The sequence below is a fragment of the Chelon labrosus genome, assembly GCF_963514085.1.
Source record: "Chelon labrosus genome assembly, chromosome: 13".
NCBI lineage: Eukaryota > Metazoa > Chordata > Actinopteri > Mugiliformes > Mugilidae > Chelon > Chelon labrosus.
Window position 1 is genome coordinate 8495259 of NC_140346.1, and position 24139 is coordinate 8519397.

General features: G+C 42.9%; 2 protein-coding genes across 2 annotated transcripts in view; one reads left to right on the plus strand and one right to left on the minus strand.

Moving 5' to 3' along the window:
* Positions 1 to 9242, plus strand: part of lsamp (limbic system associated membrane protein) — a 206239-nt gene extending 196997 nt beyond the window's left edge. The window contains exon 8 of the mRNA XM_084558613.1: positions 4878 to 9242. Within this exon, the coding sequence (XP_084414739.1) occupies positions 4878 to 4975 (98 nt within the window). The 3' untranslated portion in view covers positions 4976 to 9242. The remainder of the gene's footprint in view (positions 1 to 4877) is intronic.
* Positions 9243 to 12146: 2904 nt separating this feature from the next.
* On the minus strand, positions 12147 to 23806 carry gap43 (growth associated protein 43; the record flags this gene model as incomplete). The annotated part of the gene is made up of 3 exons (XM_084559610.1): positions 23611 to 23806; positions 15975 to 16602; positions 12147 to 12226 (listed from the first exon to the last, which is right to left on the minus strand). The coding sequence occupies exons 1-3, from the start codon at positions 23638 to 23640 to the stop codon at positions 12147 to 12149; spliced, it is 738 nt and encodes a 245-aa protein (XP_084415736.1). The 5' UTR covers positions 23641 to 23806.
* Positions 23807 to 24139: the final 333 nt, after the last annotated feature.

Genomic DNA, 24139 nt, shown 5'->3' on the forward strand with positions numbered 1-24139 from the left:
GAAGGACAATCAAGAAGACCAAATCATTTATCTGAAGACTATAATCTGGAACATGGCGTCCTCATTGCCACCTAGACCTGAAAAGATGACAGACTATCCAAACACAAAACTGAAGCACACATCAAGGAGAGAGAGAAACAGACACAAAAAAAGAGAGGCAAGATGTACACGAACAGGGGACGAGAGGAGGACCTAATTCTCCTGGTTAAGGAGTAACAAAGGAACATTTTGAATAATTTCTTAGCTTGTTCTAATCCTCTTTGACAGAATTGGTACAATGGTTAATTTTCATCATAAGCTGTACCTCCAGCTTGGTGGAAATATACCAAAAACTAAAAAATTAAATTCCAAATAATGACAGAAAATGTACATAGTAGCCTATTCCAATTAAAATGAAAAATAGATCAGAGATCTGAATGTCTGTAATAACTGAGCCACACCGATACGCTTATTAATATTTGTGGTATCTCTGAAACTCCCTGGTTGCGTCACAGGCCACTTGAGGACAAAATTTTAAGTTACAGAGACACAATTTAGCAAACACACATTGTGGATCTCCATTTGATCTCCACTTTGCAAATCCACAAGGCTCCCTAGCTGTTATCAGAGCTGTCTTGTTTATGAGCACATATGGAAATTGCCGACAACATCCAGGACTGAACGGTGCTTGTAAAAACCAGAAGAAGCTGAAAGCTCTTCAGAGATTCAGAAGATAATTGGATTCTTATTTGATTCAGTGTTAATCTTTTTCAGACACACACCTGTCAGACATCCCCACACTGTTATTTCACAGAATCACAACAACCAAAAAAAGCCTGATTGAACTGCTTTCAGTGATCATGTTGCACTCCAAAGCTTAACTGGCACAGTGCTGGTCTGAGATAAAGGGGCGTGGAGTCCCCACCATCTAAATTTGATATCAGTTCACTGCACTCAGAACAGCACATGCTGATCATACAGACAACAGTTGTTGGCTCTGTGCAACACACAAACAACATACCACGAGTACCTACTGCACCATAAACAATGCAGACCAATAAACACGTGTTTCCCATGGCTGGCAGAGACTGAACTCAAATGAAAATGTGTGGCGTTGTCTCTGCCAATGCTTAAAAGCTGTGAAATGCTAAAAAAAAAAAAAAAAAAAATTAAAATGCGACATGGCCAAATGGAGTTCTCAAAGCAGAACATCTGCTGTGACGTCATTGAGGTGTGAAGAGCAGTGCAGTCTCTTCACATAAGGTTCATTTCTCAGTTATAAAATCCGAAAATGGATTTATTTTTTCTGCCCTGAGAGTTTAACATGCTGCAATTCACCAACATAATGGAGCAATTTAAGATTCTATTAGTTTGTTAATGTGATGCATTTGGAGGAAAACCTTGCACAGTGAGTTACCATAAAAAAAAAAAAAAAAACAGATAGATGATCAGAACACCCACAGTGTAATTTGCTTAATGGGAATGAGCATTAAGAAGTGTAAATATTCATTGTTTTGGTTAAACATCAGATACTATGTACCCTTATTTCAGAATGTAGCCTAGTAACCAGCAAAGCGCCAACAATAACAGCAAATATAACATCATTGTTTGCTTGTATTGAATATCATTGTTTGCTTGCAGCTTCATGAGCACAAATGGTAGCAAATCTGGTGTTTCTTGTGTTACATTTCTGTATTTGGCTGTTTTCTCCCATTACATCATTCTTTATTTAAAGGTTGCAAACATGCTGGTGATTTGATGAAGGGGGTTTTCTTCATTTGCATGTTTTTTTTAGTTGCGGTAGATTAAGCTCTCATGGCTCCTGCGTATTTCCCCAGTTAAAAAGTAACTGCTCAGCCATACATATGCTGAAATACCTCAAGTAATTAAGTGGGATAATTGTGTGTGATTGTTATAAGAAACCCACCACTTCACTATAACTACATCAAAAAATCGTTATTTTTCACAGTTATTAATAGAAAGTGGAGCAGCTACCATCACCAACCCTACCATCACAAGATTAGATGACACCTGGCACGTTAAAGTTGTTTTCATTATTTTCTTTCAGATATGATATGATTAAACCCACAGCCTAAGGAAATATAAATTACACTAAATGAAAACATTAGTTACAAAACATTTTCAGTTTAATTTCTGTTTATTGAAGCATATTCTAACATTCATGAACATCAAATGTTCATACTTGAGTATGCCAAAATCAAGCTCAATACGTCATCAGGACTTGATGGCTTGGAGCTTGAAGCTGGAGAAGGATGGTCGTCCCTAGACAGTTTGTTTTCTTTCTGTCTTTGGGGGCCAGAGACATTCTTGATTTTGATGTTGTTGACATCAGTGTTGTGTCTTTGCCGGGCATGATGGCTGCTAGACCGAGGACGGTGAGGACGACGTCTCCAGCGTGGGCCATGGAATCTGTCTCTGCGTTGTCTCTGTGGCCTCTGTGTTTGCTGGTAGTTGGAACTGTCGTACCGCTGGGGCTGCCTCAGATGACTTTGGCAGTGACAACAGATGTGTTCTCTTGGCCACTGCTGTGCAACCTCTTCACGTGAAGGACGTGGGTGGTAGGTTGCCTGTGGGCGTCTTTGGTGACGGGCAGCTCTGTCATGCCTTGCGTGGATGGGCCTTTGGTACCTGGGATGGCGCTCCAGGGCAGCACCATGAGAGGAATTGTGGTTATCCCAATTCCTCTGACGACGGGGATTGAATCTGCGCTGCACCTTCACCACTTGTTGTGAAGTGGCCATCCCAGTGTTGGCATCTTCTTGACAATCCACTGCATAGGAGATTCTGCAGTAGTTGGCAGAGAAGGTTCTGGTTGTATCCATCACTCTAGTGGTGGTGCTTCCTGGATCTTTGCCCTGAGTGGTTCCAGTACGAGCTTGTTTCATGGACACATCATCTTCCTCTCGAAGTGAATCAGAGATTCTGCGGTACTGGGCAAGCAGGTGGTACCTGCAATGTGCACGCAGTGCCCAGATACCAGAGGAATCCTTTGTGGAGAATGAAGATGGTGGTCTTCTTCTAGTGATGGTGCTGCCCAAATCTTTATCCTGACATGTTCCAACATGACCATGTACCATGGGTACATCATCAAGTGAATCAGAGATTCTCCGGTAGTGTGCAAGCAGTTGGTACCTGCGATGTTTACGGAATGCCCACATACCAGAGGAATCCTTGTTGAGAAGAGAACCGGTGTATCTTCGATGTGAAGTAGTAGTTCTTCTCTCCTCTTCTACCAGAGGTCCAGTGGTGGTGCAGCTGGCCTCCATCTCTGGTGCGGTAGGGTTGGTGCTGCCAGAGTCTTTGCACTGTGATGTTCCAGCGTCATCTTGTGCCGTGGATACGTCATCAGTGGAATCCGAAATTCTTCGGTAGTGGGCAAGAAGTTGGTATCTGCGATTTTTACGCATTGCCAACATACCAGAAGAATTCTTGTTGGGAGCTGAAACCGGGTTACGACGGTAGTTGGTGGTTTTCCTACTCGTCGCATTCATCAACGGTGCTCCAGATGTCCCAGTGTCAGAGTCACTGGGAATCATAGAGGAAATCCAGCGGTGGTGGGAAAGGAGTTGGTATCTGCGCAACTTGCGCAGTTCCCACAAACTGCAGGATTTTCCTAGATGCAGATAACTGCTGCGAGTTTGAACTCGTGTAGCTTCCATGTTGTCGAGGGTCAACCGTGCTCTAATGAGAAGTAGGCTTTCCAGACGATATGAAATGATTTCTGACGTTTCTGAAGTCCTATTTATACTTTTCTGACATCAAAGACACTCTAGTGGCTTTGATGTCAGACCAAGTTGACCAAGTTGTCTGGCTTTGATGACATCATGTCACGGAATGCCATGATGTCATCAACAGCACAGCAACGCAGCCATGGCAACAGGAAAGTCATGCTACTTGAAATTCTAGATTATCATTCCATGCAAAATGGCAAATAAAAAAACATACTGTCACAAACACAAAAATATACACCAATCAGGCATAACATTATGACCACTAACAGGTGAAGTCAATACCATTGACCATCTTGTGACAATTCAATGTTCTGCTTGGAAACTTTTGGACCTGGCATTTCTGTGGATGTCACTTAGACATGTACCCCCACCTAGACCAGACCAATCAACTCCACCCCAAAGCAATGACACCCCTTGATGGCAGCAGCCATCTCCAGCAGGATGCAGCCTGACACAGGTACTCACACAAAAACGGTTTAGGAACAAAAAATATCTCCAAAAAAAGAAAGAAAAGAAAAACAGCACAAGGTGTTGACCTGGCATCCAAATTCACTCGATCCTAAACTGATCTGAAGTATCTGTGGGATGCACTGGAACAAGCCTGATCCATAGAGGCCCCTTCCCTCAACCCATATGACCCAAAGGCCCCCATTCTGTTGCCAGGCAACACAGGACACCTTCAGAAGGTGTATGTCCCTTCTCTGAGTCAGAACTGTTTTGGAGGCACAAGGGAGACAGGTGGTCACAATGTGTGCAGCATGAATTGAATTCCATCACAGTAAGAGCAGTCATTACCACAACCTGGCCACCAGATGTCACCAAACAACCCCTACAGTCTGCACTCAGTCATATCCTTGGGCAGGCCACAACTTGATCATTTAAATAAGTCACTTGCATTAAATTTTATGTATTCACTGAATCGTAGGAGGTGCAAATGGAGGATAATTTACCCCAGTATTACTTTTTTTAACTCAGCAATAAAAAAAAAGATGTGGAGTGGATCTGTGTGGATGATCAGAAAAGCAAAGATGTAGTAGACTACATATTTATCAACCCTTTTCTTTTTAAAAATTCAAATAGTTGTAGGTCTTGGAAAGTAAGTGAGCTGCCACTAACACTCCTTTCTCTCTCTTTTTCTCTGTGCAGGACCCGGGACAGGTCGAGATATCAACGGTTCTGCCTGCGTATCTCAATCACTGTGGCTCCTGCTGGCCTCCTTCGCCTGCCTTTTCTTCAAGTGTTAATACCGCTGTCCTCCTCCTCCTCGTCCTCCTCCTCCTCTTCTTCCCCCTTCCCGGCCTCCCGGCCTCCCTTCCTCCCTTCCCGTCCTCCTCCTTCCTCTCCAGCTCACCGACATCCTTATTGCTACCTTATTACCAACTCTACCACCCCTCCGCCTCCCTCCCCAGACTGTTTGCATCACGGTACAAAAACCTTATGTGCTCTTGGGCACTGCTTACAGTTATAATGAAAAACGATGTGTGTTATAGGAACAACTACAACAACAACAAAAAAAAAAAAAACAGTGAAAAGAAGGACAGAACAAGCAAACAGTGCTCTTTTAAAGAATCACATTGTTCTTTTTAATTTGTATGCACTTCTTTGTTTCTGCTATATCTTGTCCCCCCCTTGGGTCTGGGTCGGGGCTTGGGATTTGTTGTATTTTTATTTTTTTTTTTTGTCTTTATGGGAATGAAACCAACAATCATTTATCCCTAGAGGTACCGAAGACAGGAGGCATATGTCTTCTTACTCCCATAGATACATTATGTTAACTTGAAATGTAGATTTAACCAAGTGTTTAACCAGTGCATTAATCAGCAACATGCAACGTACCTGCCAAATATACATACGTGTAGATTTGAAACTAACATATACAAAAATCAATGGGAAACTACCGCAGCTGATTTTGTGACGCAATTAGACCTTAGTTTTAAAGTCTGTGCTAGCGTAATGGGAAGCTTCTAGACCGAAACACAGATATAGAGCATTAGCCAGATATCTCTCCAATCAATGACATTGTGTCGAGATGCAGCAGTCAGCTGGGTTGTTGCAGTCAAGCCCAGAAATCGAGGACGCAGTGAATAGAATCGACATGATCCTACTGAGCTAAACCATGCGGAGTGCAAACCTGAGGAAGTTTATCTGCTGAAGGATATCTACATCCTCATTCGGTGGCTTTGCAACCACTCGCCTTTATTCAGAAAAAAAAAACAAATAAATAAAAATCCTCTCTTTCTTTTGCAAATGGACTCTCACTTACAAAAAATAAAAGAACACACAGTAGGTTGTAATAATGCGTACTGTACATAGTAAAAATTTTGTATTTCTCTATAATAGGACAGCTTGTTCTGCCACTGTAACAACGGGGAAACAGAGGACATTTTTGCAGTGTAAGTTGCTTGTGTGACGACCAATCATCATACCGCGCGGTTTGCTTCTGCTCCTCGGCAGGCTGCGCCGCCACATACAGCGCACTGTACTACAAGCAGTGTCGGCTTTTAGTTTTAGGATCATTCCTCTATACTGCTGGAATTTGGATAAAAATGTATGACACCAATGAATGACTTACTTTTTTTTTTTTTGGTTTGTTTTTCTCAAAAAGTTTGTGTGTTTTAATATGAAAATGATACTGAAAAGTTCATAATATAGTGATATTGAGGTTATTTTTTTTCCCGTCTTTACCTCATTCATTTTAGTTGTGTGTGTATATATATATATATATTTGAATCCAATGTCCTTATATATGAAAAGGCAAAAATGATGTGTCCATGTTTCTAAATAGGGTAGCAATTTGCTGAGGATTAATGACTTGTAGATCTATTGAACTGGCGAGTCTGCTCTACTTTGTCAACTGAAACCCATTTAAAAAAAAAAAAAAATAAGTCTAGCATAAGAAGAAGATAGTTTTGTGCAGTTATTATTGTATCTATCCTTGAGTTGAGGCTGATGTTATACAGAATGGAGTATTATGTTTAGCTTGTAATGCTCTTCCACGTACTCTAGATGGAGTTCATTAAGTGAAGAGGACTCAAAGGAATGCTGAATGCAATTCAACTCAGTGGCCATCAAGGCCACTGAGCTGACAGCCCACTTTAACTCTGTCCAACTGCAAACTTTCCTCAGCACACCTTTGCAAAGGCTTATAATGAGTACAGAATTTATTTCTTTTTAAACAAAACAATTACAAGAGAAAAGTCCAGAGTGTGATGATGTGCTGATATTTTGTGAAACTCACTTTTAAAGAGTGCAGTTCTTACAAGGCAAGGCCCAGAGGCCACAGCTGTTGATGAGATATATTGACACTGGTGTACTATAGCTGCCTTGTTTCATTTTTAGTTTTTTTCGGCTTTTTTTGCCATTCATTTCAGCCCACTGTAAGGTGACTAATAGCAAATGGACCCGAGTGCCCGGCTCAGCTCCCCCGCCTGGATGCGCGTTCTCGTCTCCTCTCTTCTGACAACCAGGCCGAGATTGAACTAGTACTGTAAAACACACATGTAATTAATGTCATCCTTGTCATGCATTAAAAGACTTGTTCCCAGTGTTTTCATTGTAAATGCTTCTGAGGCCGTGGCTGTGTGACATTGCAGTGTTTGTAACGCCGTCTGATCTAGCTTATTTTCACCAGTGGGAAAGGTATGGAAGCAAAGATGAAAACCTGAAGCCCACAAAACTACTCAATCAAACTGAAGCTTCAGCTTTATCTGGTCACAACAAGAACTATATCTTACAGTCAGATTTCTCAGTCTATGCTTTCATCGTGTGTTTTTTGTTTTTGCTTTTTTTTTTCTTTTTTTACAACTCAACTAGTGACTCCTGATGTTTTTGTACTACACTGGCATTTCTGCAGATTCTCTTCTACTCCCTTCCCTACCGCTTTATAGCCTGTGGGAAGCCCACGGGAGGATGCTACTGTAGATTATCAGCAACAGTTATCTTCCTACTGTAACAAGAAGTAAAAGATCTGGAGGCTCGGTTTGCATGAGAGCAGTCTGAGCTACGTGTCTGTTCCAGATAGTCTTTCTGTCTCACTGTGTGTTGACACAAAAAAAAAAAAGATAACCTCAGGGCAGAGCAAGGCTGGCCTTGGGCACACAGGCAGACAGACTTAGACTCGATTATATTTGTTTGCTTGCCTTTCTCGCTTGGAGGAGACCCTGACAGACTACCAGATTGTGCTCAGCATTTAGTTCAAGTTGCTTGGGATGCATGAGCGGTAGAGTCTGCCGCATAGTGGCAAACAGTGTATGGATACTTATGTCAATGGATTAATGGATTTTGACACTTTCTACCATCTGGGTGATTTTCAGATGAGGCTAAGCTCATATATGTGGATGCCCAAATGCATTCATGCAGGTTAAAACCAGTTAACAAGCTTAACTTGAATATTAGGACCACTGATGTAAAAGCCATTGAGCTCTGTCTTATCCATAAAGCAGAAAGGCATAAGATCTGCCAACAACCAGCCTACGGACGCATCACCATCCCCCTATGGACAGAGCTGGATACCAATAGAAGACTACAGATAGTTTACTACTGAGCATTGCCTCAAAACATCGCCTACATCGCTTCACTGTAAACTGGCATATGTATGTGCGCGCGTATTCATCTGATCAACCCACCTGAAAAATGAAATGCAGATAAACGATGAGTTGGCCCAACAGCAAACCGTCTGCTCTCTGTTGAGCTACTGTATATGACTACAGTGGTAACCCTTTACTATGAGTTGAATTTTTCCCTCCTCTGTGTGTATATACAGTATTAAGTTTCTACAGTAGAATGTTGTAAAGTCAGCAAATCCATAAGAATCGTGTTTATACGAGTCCACACTTAAAAATTTCAACTGCTATCATGTTTGTACTTCCCTTCCCTTTGTCATGGGAAAACTAAGAATCAGTGATGGATAATGAAGCCGCAATGTCCCGTTTTTATTTATTTTTTTCCTATTTTACTTTATTATGGCATAAGGTGATTGCAGTCCGTTTCTAAAAAATGAAATGTAATAAAAGGTATATGAGAAAATGTTAACAAAATAAAGTTGTTTGAATTCAGTGTTCTGTATTTGAATGTGACTTGAGATGTCGGGGCAAGTAACCTCTTTTTTTTTTGGAGATAGCTTGGAACACACGGGATCTTAATGGTACTGTTGTGTTGATCACCATGTAACATGCAAATAAAATAATATATGTATTGGTACGTTCTCTCTGGAAAACATTTTTGTCCTTGAAAAGAGTGAGAAATTACCCAAGGGAATAGTCTTTCTGGTTGTCCGTCTCTCTGTTTTAGCCTTGTGATAGACTGGCGACCTGTCCAGTGTGTACCCCGCCTCTCGCCCGATGACAGAATGATTGAATGAATGAATGTGCAATGTGGCCCAAGCTCTTACACCACATCCCTGTGCCGCCTTGGGAAGTGCTGCAGTAAAACAGCTTCAACTCTAGGTGGCAGAACAAACCAAGTTATGCTCCAACTGGGTTGCAGTATTTAAAAGAGTCGGAGCATAAACACATACTGTGGCTCTGCATCAACATTATCCTCTAGATCTAAAGATGAACAGGAGATGGAGGAAAAGGTTTCAAGGTCTTCAAATGTTAGAATAACATGCAGATTACAGCACAGTCTCCTCACTAACTGGGAAAATGTATACTTTTATAAGAAAAGCAAATGACTTTCCTGCAGTATTCATAAATATAGTCATGAGGGTCTGAAAGTTGATCATAGTAGTATTATGTGTATTTTCAACCTGAAATACTGTGTGCAACAGCAAATAACCTTTTAAACCTTTTTTTTTTTTTTTGTTGCACACAAATAGTAAAAATGAAGGTGTGAGGAATGTGTTTATGGATCACTTGTTTGCACAGGTGGTTGCACACTGCAGTGGCAAAGCTTTAATTCCAGCCTGTGCCCTTTCCCTTTTCTGCATGTCTTCCCCTCTTTCTCGCCCCATTACTTTCTGTCTCTACAGACAGGAAGTAATGTCTGTAGACATTAAACCTTATTTATTTATTTATTTATTTTGCACAAAAATAGTAAAAATCAAGATGTGAAGAATGCGTTTGTGGATCACTTGTTTGCACAGGTGGGTTCATTTCCAGCCTGTGTCTTCCCCTCTTTCTTGCCCCATTACTTCCTGTCTCTCTGCACTAGTGACTATCTAATAAAGCCACACAAGTTTAATAACTTTAAAATTTTAAGGAATAAAGAAACCTATTTAATCCCTAAAATAGATCTGTTTAAAAAGGACTTCTGACAGGACAATGCTGGAAGTACGTAAGGAGGAAAGTGTGGTCTGGAGTATGACTCAGAAGAGAGAGGGTGATAAAAGAAAGTTTCGGAGCTCTTCTCAGGAGTACTTATTCAGCAAAGCAGCTTCATTAGTGAGAAGGTCATTCAGCTTTTGTGAGCCTCAGGTTGGCATTTATGTAAACCTTGAGGGTTATAATAATTTTTTTTTACATTCAGCCTGAACAATGATCATCTCAGCATAAGCCCTGTAGAAACGTCCAGTATTCACATGCACCGTGTTATATGACACTTTTATTATTCTGATATTACTGCAGAGACATCAGTAAAATCCAGTAAGAACCCAGCACACTAGTATTACGGCATTTAATCAGGTATTTAAAGTTCTAGTACATGTGAAAACCTTATCTCAGATTTAAGAAACACAGTAGCTGTAGTACTTGAATAGAAACTGTGACACTCAGGTATGTAGGGTTTAGTGTTAGGATCCTGTACATAAATAAGTGACTGAGGTTTTGAAGAATCAAGACACAAGATGCAAATCGGTGATCAGAAACCTCGGACCCAGGTACAACTATATTCTATAGATCGTGTTTTATATCAGTGTGTTTCCTAGAATAAGAAGAATTGTTGCTTCCTTTACAGATGCCATGTATTGCCTATGCCTGTTCCTAACCAAAAATATGTATGTATGTATGTCTGAATATTGTTGTAGTTTTGTTGAAGTTTGGTGCAAGATATTCATGTTGAATGTTAAAGATATACTTAATCCATACAGTATATGCAGACTGTCATTTACAGTATAGTGTGAGTTTGTTTATAAAGCAAGTTCCTGTAAGTAGAAGGGGAGAAACTAGATGGGAAGCCAAAGAGTGGCAATTGCAGATGAATGGAGAGATCAAATATTTCCTTCCATTGCACGTAACAGCAAATTCCAGCTATGCTTTAAACAAACTCCACAGTTTATGATGGTAATTGGCACATTTGCTTTATTTTGAAAACAGACATTGAAACCATTTTTATTTTTTCATATTTTTTTCTCACAAGTTTGAACTCCTTGATAAGGTTGAAACTGGACATTGCACTCACTGGAACATAGGAAAAGTATTTTTCGTCGTATTTTGTCCGTTTGCTTGATTATTTCTTTTTTTTCTCTTTTTTTTTCGTAACATCAGTGCAAGAGTATTTGAATCCAATTCATATAAACTGTCATAACAACACCAAAGACATCAAAAAGAAGCCGCCACACCTCTTAAGTTTTTGTGACTGCGAAAAAAGTTCCTCTCAGAGGGAGAGTTCCCATCATGCATCTGGTTCGATGGTTCATGCTACTGTTCTTAACGTTTGGTTGGCAGAACACAAATCGTTATATGTAAAAGCCAGTTACATCAATAGAGGATTTCTATAGTTTATTACAGGATCATGTCATCTAAATGGGAATAGGTCCTTTACTGTAAATGTGAGTAAACAGAGTTTGTAAAAGGGGTGTAAACCGAGCTTGACTGACTCAAGCAGAATAGAGAGAGTAATAGTATTATCCTACATGTTGTTTTTGGATTCAGGATAAAACTGCCCAACTGGAAATGTCACACATTTAATTATACATTCTATTATCCATCCGATGTGTCAGTACATTACCCATTTGCTGTGTTCTCAATACACTTGTACCGTGTTGAAAACTAGAGTTGCATTTTAAAACCTGGTTGTTTTTGTGCATGCTCATTTGCAGAACGGATTTCATTTGCAAAGTGTTTAAAGAAGGTGCATTGCAATGCAAGGAAAGGTTGGTGCATCGGCAATGCACCTTAAATGTGTGAGTATCCAGTTGGGAGCTGTCGTTGCGCTGTTGTTTCGCTTACATTAAACAGTGAAGATGTAACAAATCAAATCTTCCACCTCGGCACCATCGCCATCCTCCTCGTCAAGGTAACAATCGGTACTTCATAATCATCAACACCATCATCACTTCCTCAAAGTATTAGCTTGAGCCAAAAAACTTCACGCTGGAAACTCCCCCAACATGAGAAAATCCTTGCCACACAAAAAATGACAAACAAATAGAAACGGACTGCCTTCACATTGGGAAGGCAAAGAGCAACCTTTTTAGATTTTTGTTTTTGTGTTATTCTTCATACTCTTAATTCTGCTTTCATTAGGTGAGACTTTGCATTAGTCATCCTTGGACTCGGTGGCTTCGGCCGCTGCGTCTGCCGGGGTGGCCTCCTCTGCTTTAGACTCCTCAGCAGCATCTGGGTGGAAGGAAGGAGAGGGGCAGAGAGAGAGAGGAAAAGGAGAAGTGAGGAGAGGAAAAATGAGAGGTAAGGGTGGAAGGGAGTGGGGGGGGGGGTGATAGATAAAAGGTGGGTTGTAGAGGAATGAAGAGAGAAAATTAGCCTGTGGAGAGGTTTTACATTGTGCGGTTGGAATAATAAAGCTATCTGGGGCTTTTGAGACACCGAGCATCAGAGATTCCACAGCTTCAACTTTTGATGTTTTAAAAATTTCACCTCAGCTCAACAAAAAAAAAAAACACAAGCATGCTGGATGACATTCAGAAATTCAAAGATGTTTTTACGGTGTAAAAAAAAAAAAGTAAAAAAGATAAACACACAAAATGAGCTGTGTAATTCCGTGTTGTTCCCAAGACGTCAGCCCCGCTCAGACTGAGAGCCTGTCATTCAGAAGATGCTACCTAATGTCTGAAATCCCACATTGACTGTGTAAATAATAAAGGAAGGGAGTGCTCCTAATGGACCCGTGAAGCATTTGAACTGACATCAACAGCATCTTGGCCTGTCACATCTGATACTGCGTGATGCCCAGAGTGTACTGCACTCCAGAGGTGGCTTACTAAGAGGTGAACACTGCTGAATAACGATCCAATGATAAATCACTAAGCAATTTATAATCGAGCTTCTTCTCTGATGCTTCACATTTGCCTTGAGATCATCGTCGTCTGTTCTTTAACTCCTGTGCTGCATGCGGTTTAAAAAATAGAAACCATTAAACATTCCTTACACTGGAGGGGACTTCATGCACCTCATTGATCTGGGGATCTTTATTTTATTAATTCTGACTGAACTTATCATCCAAGTGCTCTCAGCACGGTGATGTCACACCCCGATGATCTCATACTCTTTTAATAGAAAGAGGAGACATCAAAGAATGACATCATTGCATTGGAGACTGGGGTGACAGAGTGCATGTGAGAGGGTGTGTCTGTGTGTGTGTTTGTGTGTGTGTGAGTGTGAGAGACAGAGAGAGAAGGTGAGACAGAGAGAAGTGGGGCGATCACGTCTGTGTTAGCGCTTGTACTAATGTGTGAGTGTTGACTCAAGACGGCGTGAGTCACGGCAGACCTTCCAGGTAAGAGGTAATTAGCTTGTTAGCTGGTATGAAAGATTTAAGAATGTGCCTCTCTGCAGCCACCCGACCGTGTGATGTGAATCCAATTTAATCCAATTTACAGAGCCGATCCCTGTCACTTCTGACGCTGTGACATCGGTGGCACCTCACTTTTCTGAGGCAGAGATGCTCCCGACTCAGATGCCAGTTTAGCGTTCTTGCTAAATTTGCGTATAAAGATTAGCCTGGCAAAATCCAAATGGATGGTGCCAGTCAGAGATATTTTGTTGTAAACAAATTCAACTGCATGGCAATTAGATGATGGGCGTTGCTCAAACAATTTGATTGATCAGGCAGATTTGTGCCAGAGCATAAGAAGTTCCCAACTGAGAGGTTCCTGACCAACTTTCTGCCACAAAAGAAATTTATCTGTCTTCCAGGCTATATGAATATGGTATATGTGCTTATCTGGTCCAGTCTTCTCACTCACTTTTAAGGGTTTAGGTAATATCAGTGAGACCATGATACATTAAATAAATTAACATTAAGTAAATCTGAGTTGAAGTGAAGAATGTACCTTTTTTCAGACAATTTGGCTTCTCAGTGCAAAGAATGGACATTATTCATGGCTCTGTCTTGGACTTACTATTATATCAGTCATATGTTACATGTTACCAGGAGGTGTCATCATCCATTAGGTAATGGTAATTATGGTAATTACATAATTGATGGTATTACCGCTGTTGATGTTATAGTATTATGGTAAATTTCACCGCTATGCAGATGATACTCAACTCTATATAGAAGTTATTGTCTTGAGCTTTCTTTGAATTACTTACTATGGGTTACACAAAAATCCATTTGTCTAAATCAGGACAAAACCGCTGGTCAAAAAATGCAATCAGTCGTTGTGCCTGCAGTTTACAGCATTATTTCAGCATTTCACACCTTGGCAAAAACCTCAGGGTGTTCACATTGACTCTAATCTTACTCTTTATCCGTGCATGGGCTCTATCAGACATACAGAGAAGATTGCAGCTCTGTTGCTGGAGTTTCACTTGGTACACATAAAAGAGCTCATGTCACAGATGTTCTAAAGTCTCTGATCTGGTTCCCACTCAGATGTCACTGCTCACTGAAGAAGCCTCTAACAAGAACTAGAATAAAGGGTTAATCTGTTTTCTACTGTCCTCTTCTGTAGGAAACTGAATCAGTTATTACTACTGAACACACATTTTTTGTATCAATTTTTAGCTATTCATTATTTTTCAAACTTTTTAGTGTAATTTAATGTTAATTGGTGTTCAGACTTTCTGCTCTCTTCTTTATTCAACACTGTAATTTTAGATGCTTTTCAATGAATGATGAAACCAGAGATATGCATGGACAATTCTCTGTGGAGGATCTGTACTTCATAAATGTTTCATCCAGATCACAATTGTGCGCAAACAATCCTCAACCAAGTGACTTTTGTGACTTTGAATATTCATTTGCTCTCTGAGTAAATTCAGTTAAGCAAGCAGGTTGTGGCCGGCAGTGGATTCTTAATTAGCAGTTCTTTGTCAAGTAGTGTTTGTTCATGACAGACCTCCCCAGTGTGGGATCGTGACCAGTAGGGATCATTAATCATTCATCTAAATCAGAGCACCTGTTATACTCCGTGCTCCGTGCAGGCCAGCTATTCCATCGAGGTGGTAACTATGACAACAGGGAGACAGTGCTGCCTAGGTGACCTAGTTTCTGTGGAGTTCTCCAATATATGTGTGTGTGTGTGCGTTTCCCACCTCACACCCCCACTGACTCCTGACTGAGCATGCTCCATTAACTACCTGTCTGACCCAGTCTCAGAGTCCTTGGACCAGAAATAAGAGTTCATGTCAAGTGTATGTTGTGAGAGCGTGTTGTATCAGGACTGTAATATAATTTCATGGCCATCCAGGTTTCCTTCAGCTACATGTTTCTGCTATAATTGGACATCAAATAGTGGTTTACTTTGAAATCTAGTAACTGGCATTGGTGGTCCAGACAGTAAGAATGTTATCAAATGTTTTTTTTACTCTTTAATAAATGATTTTAGAAGCCAGGCCTTCGTGTCAGCTTTGCTATCATGAAATTCATCCGAAGTCATCAGAGATGTTTGTGAAGCTTAATGGTTTACAGTACATGCTGCTTTCTCATTAAGCAAACAATGCAATAACAACGATTATTCCCAAGGTGACATTATCACATTGTACAACATTCTTGACAGTGCTAATCACTTCCATGCCTGTGTTTCTGGCTCAATCTCTGCCTCATCAGTATGGAGTTTCCATCTCACAGAGGCTGATATACAAGGCAGTCTAATCTAATATTGAGCCGTGTGTCTGTGTTAACCAGTGGAGCACAGCCAAAGATCCTTAAATCCCAAAGACTCAACAAGCACTAATGTCTTGTGCTGCCTGCCAAGGAGACTACAGGGAAGCTTACCTATTTTGTTTTATTAGATTTTTACAGTAAGTAATTGCTTTGTGATTGGTGGGCGTGTGTGGACTTATTTTTATCTCTGAACTCAGTGCCCTCACAAACATATGTGTGTTTGATTTAGAGATCTGGAGAATATGTCTGTTTTTCTTCCATCCCTAGCCACATGGAGCTCCAGTATTATCTGCATACCTTTATCTTTTGTTTGGTTAGGCTCCTCCTTCTCAGCTGTCGGACTGACAGCAGCAGGCACATCGGCTTGTCTGGCCTCCTCTTTTTTCTCCTCACTCTTCTCCTCCTCCTTCTTCTCCTCAGCTGTGGCTGTGGTGGGACTCTTGGCTGCAGCTGCTGGAGCCTCCACCTCTTTGGGCTTCTCTTCGGCTTTCTCCTCCGCCTTAGGCTCCTCTTTCTGGGGTTCGGAGGGCGCCGTGTTGGCCGTGGGAGAGGCAGCAGCTGGGGCTGCCGCTACGGGAGACGTCGCTGCGACCGCGGGAGAGTTAGCTGGCTTGTCTGCCACTGGGCTTTTGGCTTGGCTTGTCTCCTCCTCCTTCTTGGCCTCCTCTCCTGCAGCTTCCTCCTGTTTAGCAGGTGCCTCCTCTCCCTCCGCTTTCTTGGCCTCCTCTCCTCCCTCTGTCGCCTCCTCTGCAGCAGCAGGACTGTCTCCGTCCTTCTCTTCCTCTCCATCTTTCATCTTTTTCCGAGTTATGTGTCCACGGAAGCTGGCCTGTATTTTGGTCGCAGCCTTGTGGGCCTTGTCCTCAGGTTTGTTGGGGGTGCCATCCTGTTCAATCTTCTGGTCTGCCTCCTCATTCTTCTCCACCTGAAAGTAAGACACAATACAGGTACATGATGTTAACATGTACTGTAAGCAGTGGTGCAGGTCCACTGGAATCCACCAAGTGTTGTTATGTTAAAATCTTGCTAAGTATCCCCCTACTTGAGGATGATCATTCAAAGACACAGTCATGCTGGCACATTTTTATTTGGGCTTAGAATCCCAGAAAAGTTTATTACAAATGTGTAATGAACTGAAAGGTCAGCAGTGAGAAAAAGACAAAGGAATCCCATGAGACAGGATTTAATAGTCAGCTCATTAACTAATGTATCTTGGACCATTGCAGGAGAGCTATATACTGGGATAGGTTAGGGGTTCAGGATATGTTTAGAAAGGAGTGAAACTGTGGAAGGGATGAGGAACACGGTTAGGAAAAGGACAGGACACAGTGTAATATTGAAAGGCGTTCCATGATATTACCTTCGGTTACTGGATCCATAGCTGTCCATCAAATAGTGGGTTGTGCTATGAGTCATATAAATCTAATGAAAAGAAATCAAATCAAATAAAGGAATGAATGAAAGTGGCAAACAAAATGAATCAGTACATCCAAAAAATGAATAGGCAAGCAAATCAAGGTAAAACATTCTTCAGCCAAGGTCCAGCTAATCAAAAGCTTTAAATGTGCACCTGAAATGAATGTGAACAAGCGCAATGAAGCAAACACAAATTGTCAAAATCAGTTATTCCAAAATGATAAAGATGTGGGAAAACGGAAGAATCCAAATGGTTTGGAGTGTGTTCGTCCTTCCAAGGTATCGAGGCTCTGTCAGCGACTTGCTGGACAGCTGAATAAATCTACAGCATTTTATCATTACACGGCGGACAGAAGAGATTTAGTGCCAGTGCGGAGCGTGAAAATAACAGATGTGCGTGGGGGTTTACTGTCTCCATAAAATGAACTGAATACACTGGGATTTGGGGGACAACAAATGACTCTGGGCATTTATTGCTGTTACTCAGTACTGGCATACGCTCGATATTGTACTCCTGATAATAGTACTGAAACAGATTGAGTGAATAATTAAACTTAAATGTTGAACCTCTCCGTGGCGTCCATTAATATCTTCAAAATGATGTGCAGCATGTGTTAAAAATCGAGACTCTTCCTCTAGAATAATGAGCCAATCTCCATTCTCTGGGTACAGTAGCAGCTCCATGTCTGGCTGCTAGGGAACGAGCTGCCTGAGAGAATCTCCTCTGCATTCACTGCCATACCCCTCCCAACCATCAAAGGTTACCTTGACAACCAGAGTGCTAACTCATCACAGGCCTGTCTGCTGGTTGGTGCTATGAAAGACTATATGTCACCATGATTGGCAGTGCACCTGACCCCTCAGGGGAGAGGGCCAATAGGAACTCATAAATCAGGCGGAGCAATCAGCATGGCCGAGGAGGGAGGGGTTGTGATGCAGCGGCAGGGTGTGGCGGCGGGGCCAGAAGGGGGCCAAAGGGGTTATATGTTTGTGCGTGCGTTAATGTTGCCGGCGTCGCCGAGCGGCAGCATCTTGTTTAAGGTCAGTGAGTCTGAGTGGAAATGGTTTCTGCAACATGCGTCGGTCTATTCCCTGATACCTCCCGCCTTCTAATAGTGTCATTATATTGGACATGAGGCTCGACTTGGACAGCTGCCCGTGTGAGGAATCGCATCGCTGTGGCATGATTTAAGAGCCCGAGGCCCTAAACCAACATGTCTTCTTCAGGGTCAGAGTGTCAGTGCAATATTGGAGCAGAGAGGCCAAGGTGCAGCTGTATTGGTATATTCACCTCCTCCATCTTTATTCCCCAGGGTTTAGGGTGTAAATCTTGCCCCAGGCCTTCCAGCAGTTCTTAATATACACCATCTTCCTGAAGCAATTTTGTGCGACATAATATTAAAGATATAAAATACAAAAATGTAATAAAAAAAAAAAAAGAAAGATGCTACCGGTTATGAGAAAGATGTAGGAGCTGAACACTGCCTCTCAAATACATGATTTGTTTTTAAAACCTGAACTAGAGATGTTGGAATGAGGAAATAAACTTTAGCTAAAGTTCTCGTTTCAGAGCAGACAGCATGGAGACAGACAAAGCAGCACTGCCGCACCCTCTGCTCTTAATAATATGCATGTCTCCGGTGACTTATTGGGCTTTTATTATGTCTGATCTCATGGGTGCTTACATTTGCCAAAAATTTGACCCAAGCACTTAACTCTAAATAGAATTACTTACTGGCTGCATTCAGTGAGTCAGACCCACAAAGAAAGAGAAAGCGATGGATGAGGGTGTTTGGGAATATGGGGGTATGACATCATTATTGGAACAGAGGGGATGTCATTTACATTAGACGTCGGGACGCGTACGAGTGGAAATGTAATAAAATTCAGCCGAGTGCCAAATGATCTCATATCGGGGTACGAAGCCAGGAGGAATCATCGCCATCGTAGTTTGACCACAACTGTGGCATCAGCATTTGAATTATTGATATTTGTCTGTGCATCACCCTTCAAAAGTGCTGTGCTGTGATTTTCTCCACGGGCCATTGGATTCACTACTGAGACACTTGACCTGTCATATCAAACTTAATCTGCTGTAATATACAACGCAGCGGCGGTTAATGGCTGACATTTGCCGCCTACTATGTATTAAAACCCCGCACCATCCAAACAGAAACATCCCTGCGAATCCTTTAAGAATCGCTGCTTGAGGACTCTTGACTGTTAATTGAACCCTGGTCACGTACCCTCCTGCAGGCGCTGTTCCGCTCGGTGTCTGTGCGGCACACATTTTCATTCATAAATACAGCAGCTCATCCCAAAGGTGCAGCACACCACAAGGTACGCCACATTTAAGTCTTCACACCGAGACTCGGCGACTCTTTCAACTCTTCACATTTGCATTATCAGGTTAATCAAATGACTTAGTCTAATTAGCCCGTAGTGTTTCCTCTCTGAGCACGGTCTTTCTGGTTGCCATAGATACAGTACATTAGCTGCTGAAAAGTGTTTCTTTATTGTGCCACAAAATGTGGAATGTTTCCAGTATAATAGTGCTGTTCTTGGTTGTAAAACTAATTATACAAGCCTTTTGCAGTTTTAGTAGTATGATATAACAAATGTTTGCTGCAGGGGACACTGACACTGTGCTGTATGGAAGTGACCATTATCCAGCGCCAGCTTCATGCTCAGAATCTAAATGTGCAATAGCTCACAGGTCCTCTAAATAAAAGGGTGTCATCCACCAGAACACAAGCCCCTCTGTCTGTTTTGCCTATGAAGGTGATAAATGGCCGAGCAGTGCATTATGTGACGGCTGGATGTGTCTGTTAAATCTTCGCCTATTGGCTGCAGCTTGTGCTCTCTCTCTCTCTCTCTCTCTCTCTGTCTCTCTCTCCCTGCCTGCTTCTGTCCATGGGTGGGCACCGGCTGTCGTGAGAACCACACCCCAGAGTCAATGGCTTTACCGACTTATCCGTAACCACACACACACACACATACACACGTAAAATTACCATCCCCCAACGGTGACACACGGTAACAATCCGCCACCTTCCCACTGCCTCATTGAGAGGGCCATTAGGGACTTGTTTCAGGAAGAGGGGGTGGAGGTGGAGGAGGAGGAGGGAGAAATGAGGGAAGACACAGCGGAGAGGTGAGGTTAATGCTGGTTGAATTACCACAGAACCACAGCTCAGGCTAATGCATACACAAGGCGTACATATAATCATGGATTTCTTTTCTTTTTTTCTTTAATTATTATTATTATTCTGATGCATTCAAGTGGGAGACTCTCTTCTACACCTCCCTGCTCCGCCCAGGCTTGAATCGAATGCCTTGTAGCAGGAGGGGAGAGAAATATTAAAGGTATCATTTGCATTTATAATGGTGATGGTGCTTTGCAGAAGCCCTTTTATCACAGATCCAACAGGTGCAGCTGCTGAATTTATTTTATCTTAAGTTGCTTTAAAGTGTTATAATGGAGGATTTGTATAGGTAATAAAATATATTGCACTGTGGATTCATTAATTAAAATGAAACAACTACAACTACATATTGGCATGTTACCTCAGCTTCCAAGCAGTCAGAGAGACAATATAAGCCACCCTGCTGGTGGCACACATACTTCCTGCCATGACACTCCTCTCCTGAAAACCCCAGCATGATTTCAATGGCTGTCTGCTTTTCTGCAAGATCCATCCAGACAGCAAGGAGCAACGACTTGACTGCTGTCTGCAACTGCTGAATATTTCTCCTCCTGTCCTCTTTCACGCTATTTTTCATACTGCTACCCACTCATTCTCTCTCTCTCTCTCTCTCTCTCTCTCTCTGTCTCTCGCTCTCTCTCTCCTTCTCGCTCTCTCTCTCACACACACACATACAGCCACGGCGGAGCACCACACCCTTTTAGCCGGCTACCTCCTGCAGATGAGGAGAGGGGGGCTCAGGTGGTGACTGCCACAGCCTCCGCTCGCCATCTCTTTCTCTCCCTCATTCTCCCCTCTGAATCGATGAGCAACGTTAAAGGATGCTCTGTTTCTTTTCACGACGGCCCAGGAAAAAAAAATAATAAAAAATGCTCGGCAGCAACTAATAAGCGGCCATATGCCAGGCTCTGGAGCAGCCTTTAATTCAATTACACCGGCACTCTGTCTGAACAAAGGCTCTGCAACCGCCGCTGATCTCATAGGGGCTGGCGGTGAGGATGTGGAGAGAGGGAAAGTGGAAGAGGGTGAGAGATGTTGGAGGAAAGGGGTAAGGGCTGGACTGCTGCTGGGGGTTTGGGGTGGGGGGGTGGGGGGGAAACAGGAACTGGAAATGTGGGCTGTGGCTGAAGCTTCTGCTGAAGCTAGGCTTTAAGTGCAATGGGAGCCACGGTTCTAGAGGAAATTCTCATCTTTCAGGTTGCAGGGTGGGTCTTGAAATTATAGATTAGATATATAAGGGCTCAAGTTGAAAGTGGAGGCAGACAGGCGAGGTCCTGGGGGTAAGATGAGAAGTAGGGATGGAGTTGAACAAGGGTAGATATGGGTGGTATTTAATAAGTTCTGCCTAATAAGAATAATATCAGATCTGGGTAGGCCTGGTGGCAGAGGAAGACTTAGGAATTAAGAACTTGCACTTAAACTTGACATTTTTTTGCCATAAACTGAATAAAGAACAGGGGACTAATTAAAATGTGGCGAATACTGCTCTGCCAGGAGATAAAGCTAAAAGAAGGGGCTACAGAGGAGATTAGGTGCTACGAGCCACTCCCCTATCACGAAGACGTCGGAACAGCACTTAACACTCTGCAATGGCAGGACCCACAGCAATACTGCCACGTTTTAAAGCAGAAAATCATGCTCTTTGCTCATCCATCCATGAAGACCGCAGAATCTGTCTGGATTAATTTATGCTCCAAGGCGGGAGCAGGAGGAGAGGTGCTTGTAGGCCGGGGTGGATATTTTTCCCTGTGGTGAGACGTGCGCGCTTGAGGCAGCGACAGCGTTCTGTGGGAAAAGCCAGTGCCTCACCCACATGGCTGCAGTGTGCAGCAAACCGGCTTCCAGTCCTCCCCGCTTCCTCCCCCCCCCTTCAGGCTTCCTCACCTTTGCGCCTGCTCACCTCCTCCAACCGCCATCCCTCGCTCTGTCCCCCAACACATTTCCTGCTGGTCGCAGCCAGCGTCCAGCTCCATTCCCTCTTTTACCTTTTCTGCTTTGCTGCATGCCTGCCTCTCCCTTACCTTCCCCCATACCTTGTAGCCTCCCCTCCCCGTCTCCATCCTCGTTTCACCTCTATTTCAGAGCCTCCGTTCTCTCTTTCTCTCGCATCTTTTTCTCCCCGTCCGCCTCCATGCGCCCCGGCCACGTTTCACCCCGCTGCTCGTTCTCTCCCTGCCTCTCTGCATCCTGCTCTTCCTGCATGTCTTTCAACTGGCAAGCCTTGCTTCCTTTCTTTCTCTCCTCTCTCTCTCTCTTTCCTTCTTGCCAGAGCTAATATGACTCATCCAGGCTGACATTTAAAAAGCAATGAAGTGCCATCGGCATTCAGCGTGTTATAAGTCTGATAAAATCAGTTTGAGATAGCGGCAGGAACCTGGCCCTGATCACACACACGCAGAACCACTGTGGTTTCTGCTGAAATGAGTGAGCCCACCTTACGCTCCACGCAACGGCTTCTCCCTTTTTTTTTTAATTATTTTTTTAGTTATTACTCTCCACCAGAGAGAATGGCCATGGGTTATTGTAAACTACCCAGCACCACCCTTTCACACCCTTTAAATGAGTGCACACTTCATAGTACCCTCCATTGACAGCATCCACTTATAAAGCTGGAGGGCTATGATAATCCATTTATACTCATTTATTCCCATTGTATTCCCCCGAGGCCACTGACATGATGGTGCTGTTCACTCAATCCGTACCCCACCCTTTTTTTTTTTCGCTCCTCACTGTGGAAATTTACTTCCCTGTGTCACCCGTTTCTGCTCAAGATAACACAAATACAAAAGACACCAAGAGCATATTTAAGGCATCAATTAGGACTAGCACATTTACCACTGTTAATTAGACCACGGCCTAATTAATACGAAGCATCATTAAGATTTGTCTATTGTGCCGAGTTCAGTGGCGCTCCGGAATAAATCAAGGAGTATTTCAGCTTTGATATTAGAGACAATACCAAATCTATCAAGTGCCTTTCAAGTGCTTGATCAATAAGAGGGGATGCCGGCTGCCCAAGATCGAGTTACAGTCTCGTGCCTCTCTGCGAGTACAGTGTGAGGTCTGAGAGGCATTGTGGCAACATCCATTCATGCAGGATAATCACATTAACTAGGCGTGTCTGGGCTCTGTGGATAGATTTCTATAAAGACACACCAGGCCCAGAGTCAAAGGAAATTACACCAACGTTTCCTCTAATCTCTCCTCGAGCCCCCTAATCTGACTACCAACCCTCACCCCCAAAGTTCAGAGTTGGGATTTTGCCACGAGAGCTGAAAATATTGAGAAAGAAGCAAATCAGAGCAGTTTACCGGTTTGGTTCTTCTTATGCAGCACAGCATAGTTGTAGTTGTAGTATCCTCCCTTTTTCTTCTCTGCTTCTTTCTTCCTTTCACTTCTTCTCTCTCACCCTCTCTCTCTCTCTCTCATCTCTCTCTCTCTCTCTCTCTCTCTCTCTCTCGCTTTCGTGCACACACACTCACTCTCTCTCTCTCTCTCTCTCTCTTTCTCTCTGGCTGTATCAACAGCTAAGCAGCCCAGCACATTTACTCATCCCAGTTTGCACACACGCGCTCTTCAGTCGGTCTGCCTGGGTGCAACTCTCTCACTCTCCCTTACTCGCTGCCTGACAATGACTACGAGCCCACCCTTTAAACCCCTCCCTTCCCCTCACTCCCTCCATCCCTCTCTCCTCCTCTCTTCCCTTCACACTATCCCCCTCCTCCTCCTCCTCCTTATCCTCCTCCTCCTCCTCCACTTCTCCCTCATAGTGATGAACCCCCCCACCTCTTTTAGATCAGCACTCCTCTCTTCTACATCTTCTCACCCTCCTCCTCCTCT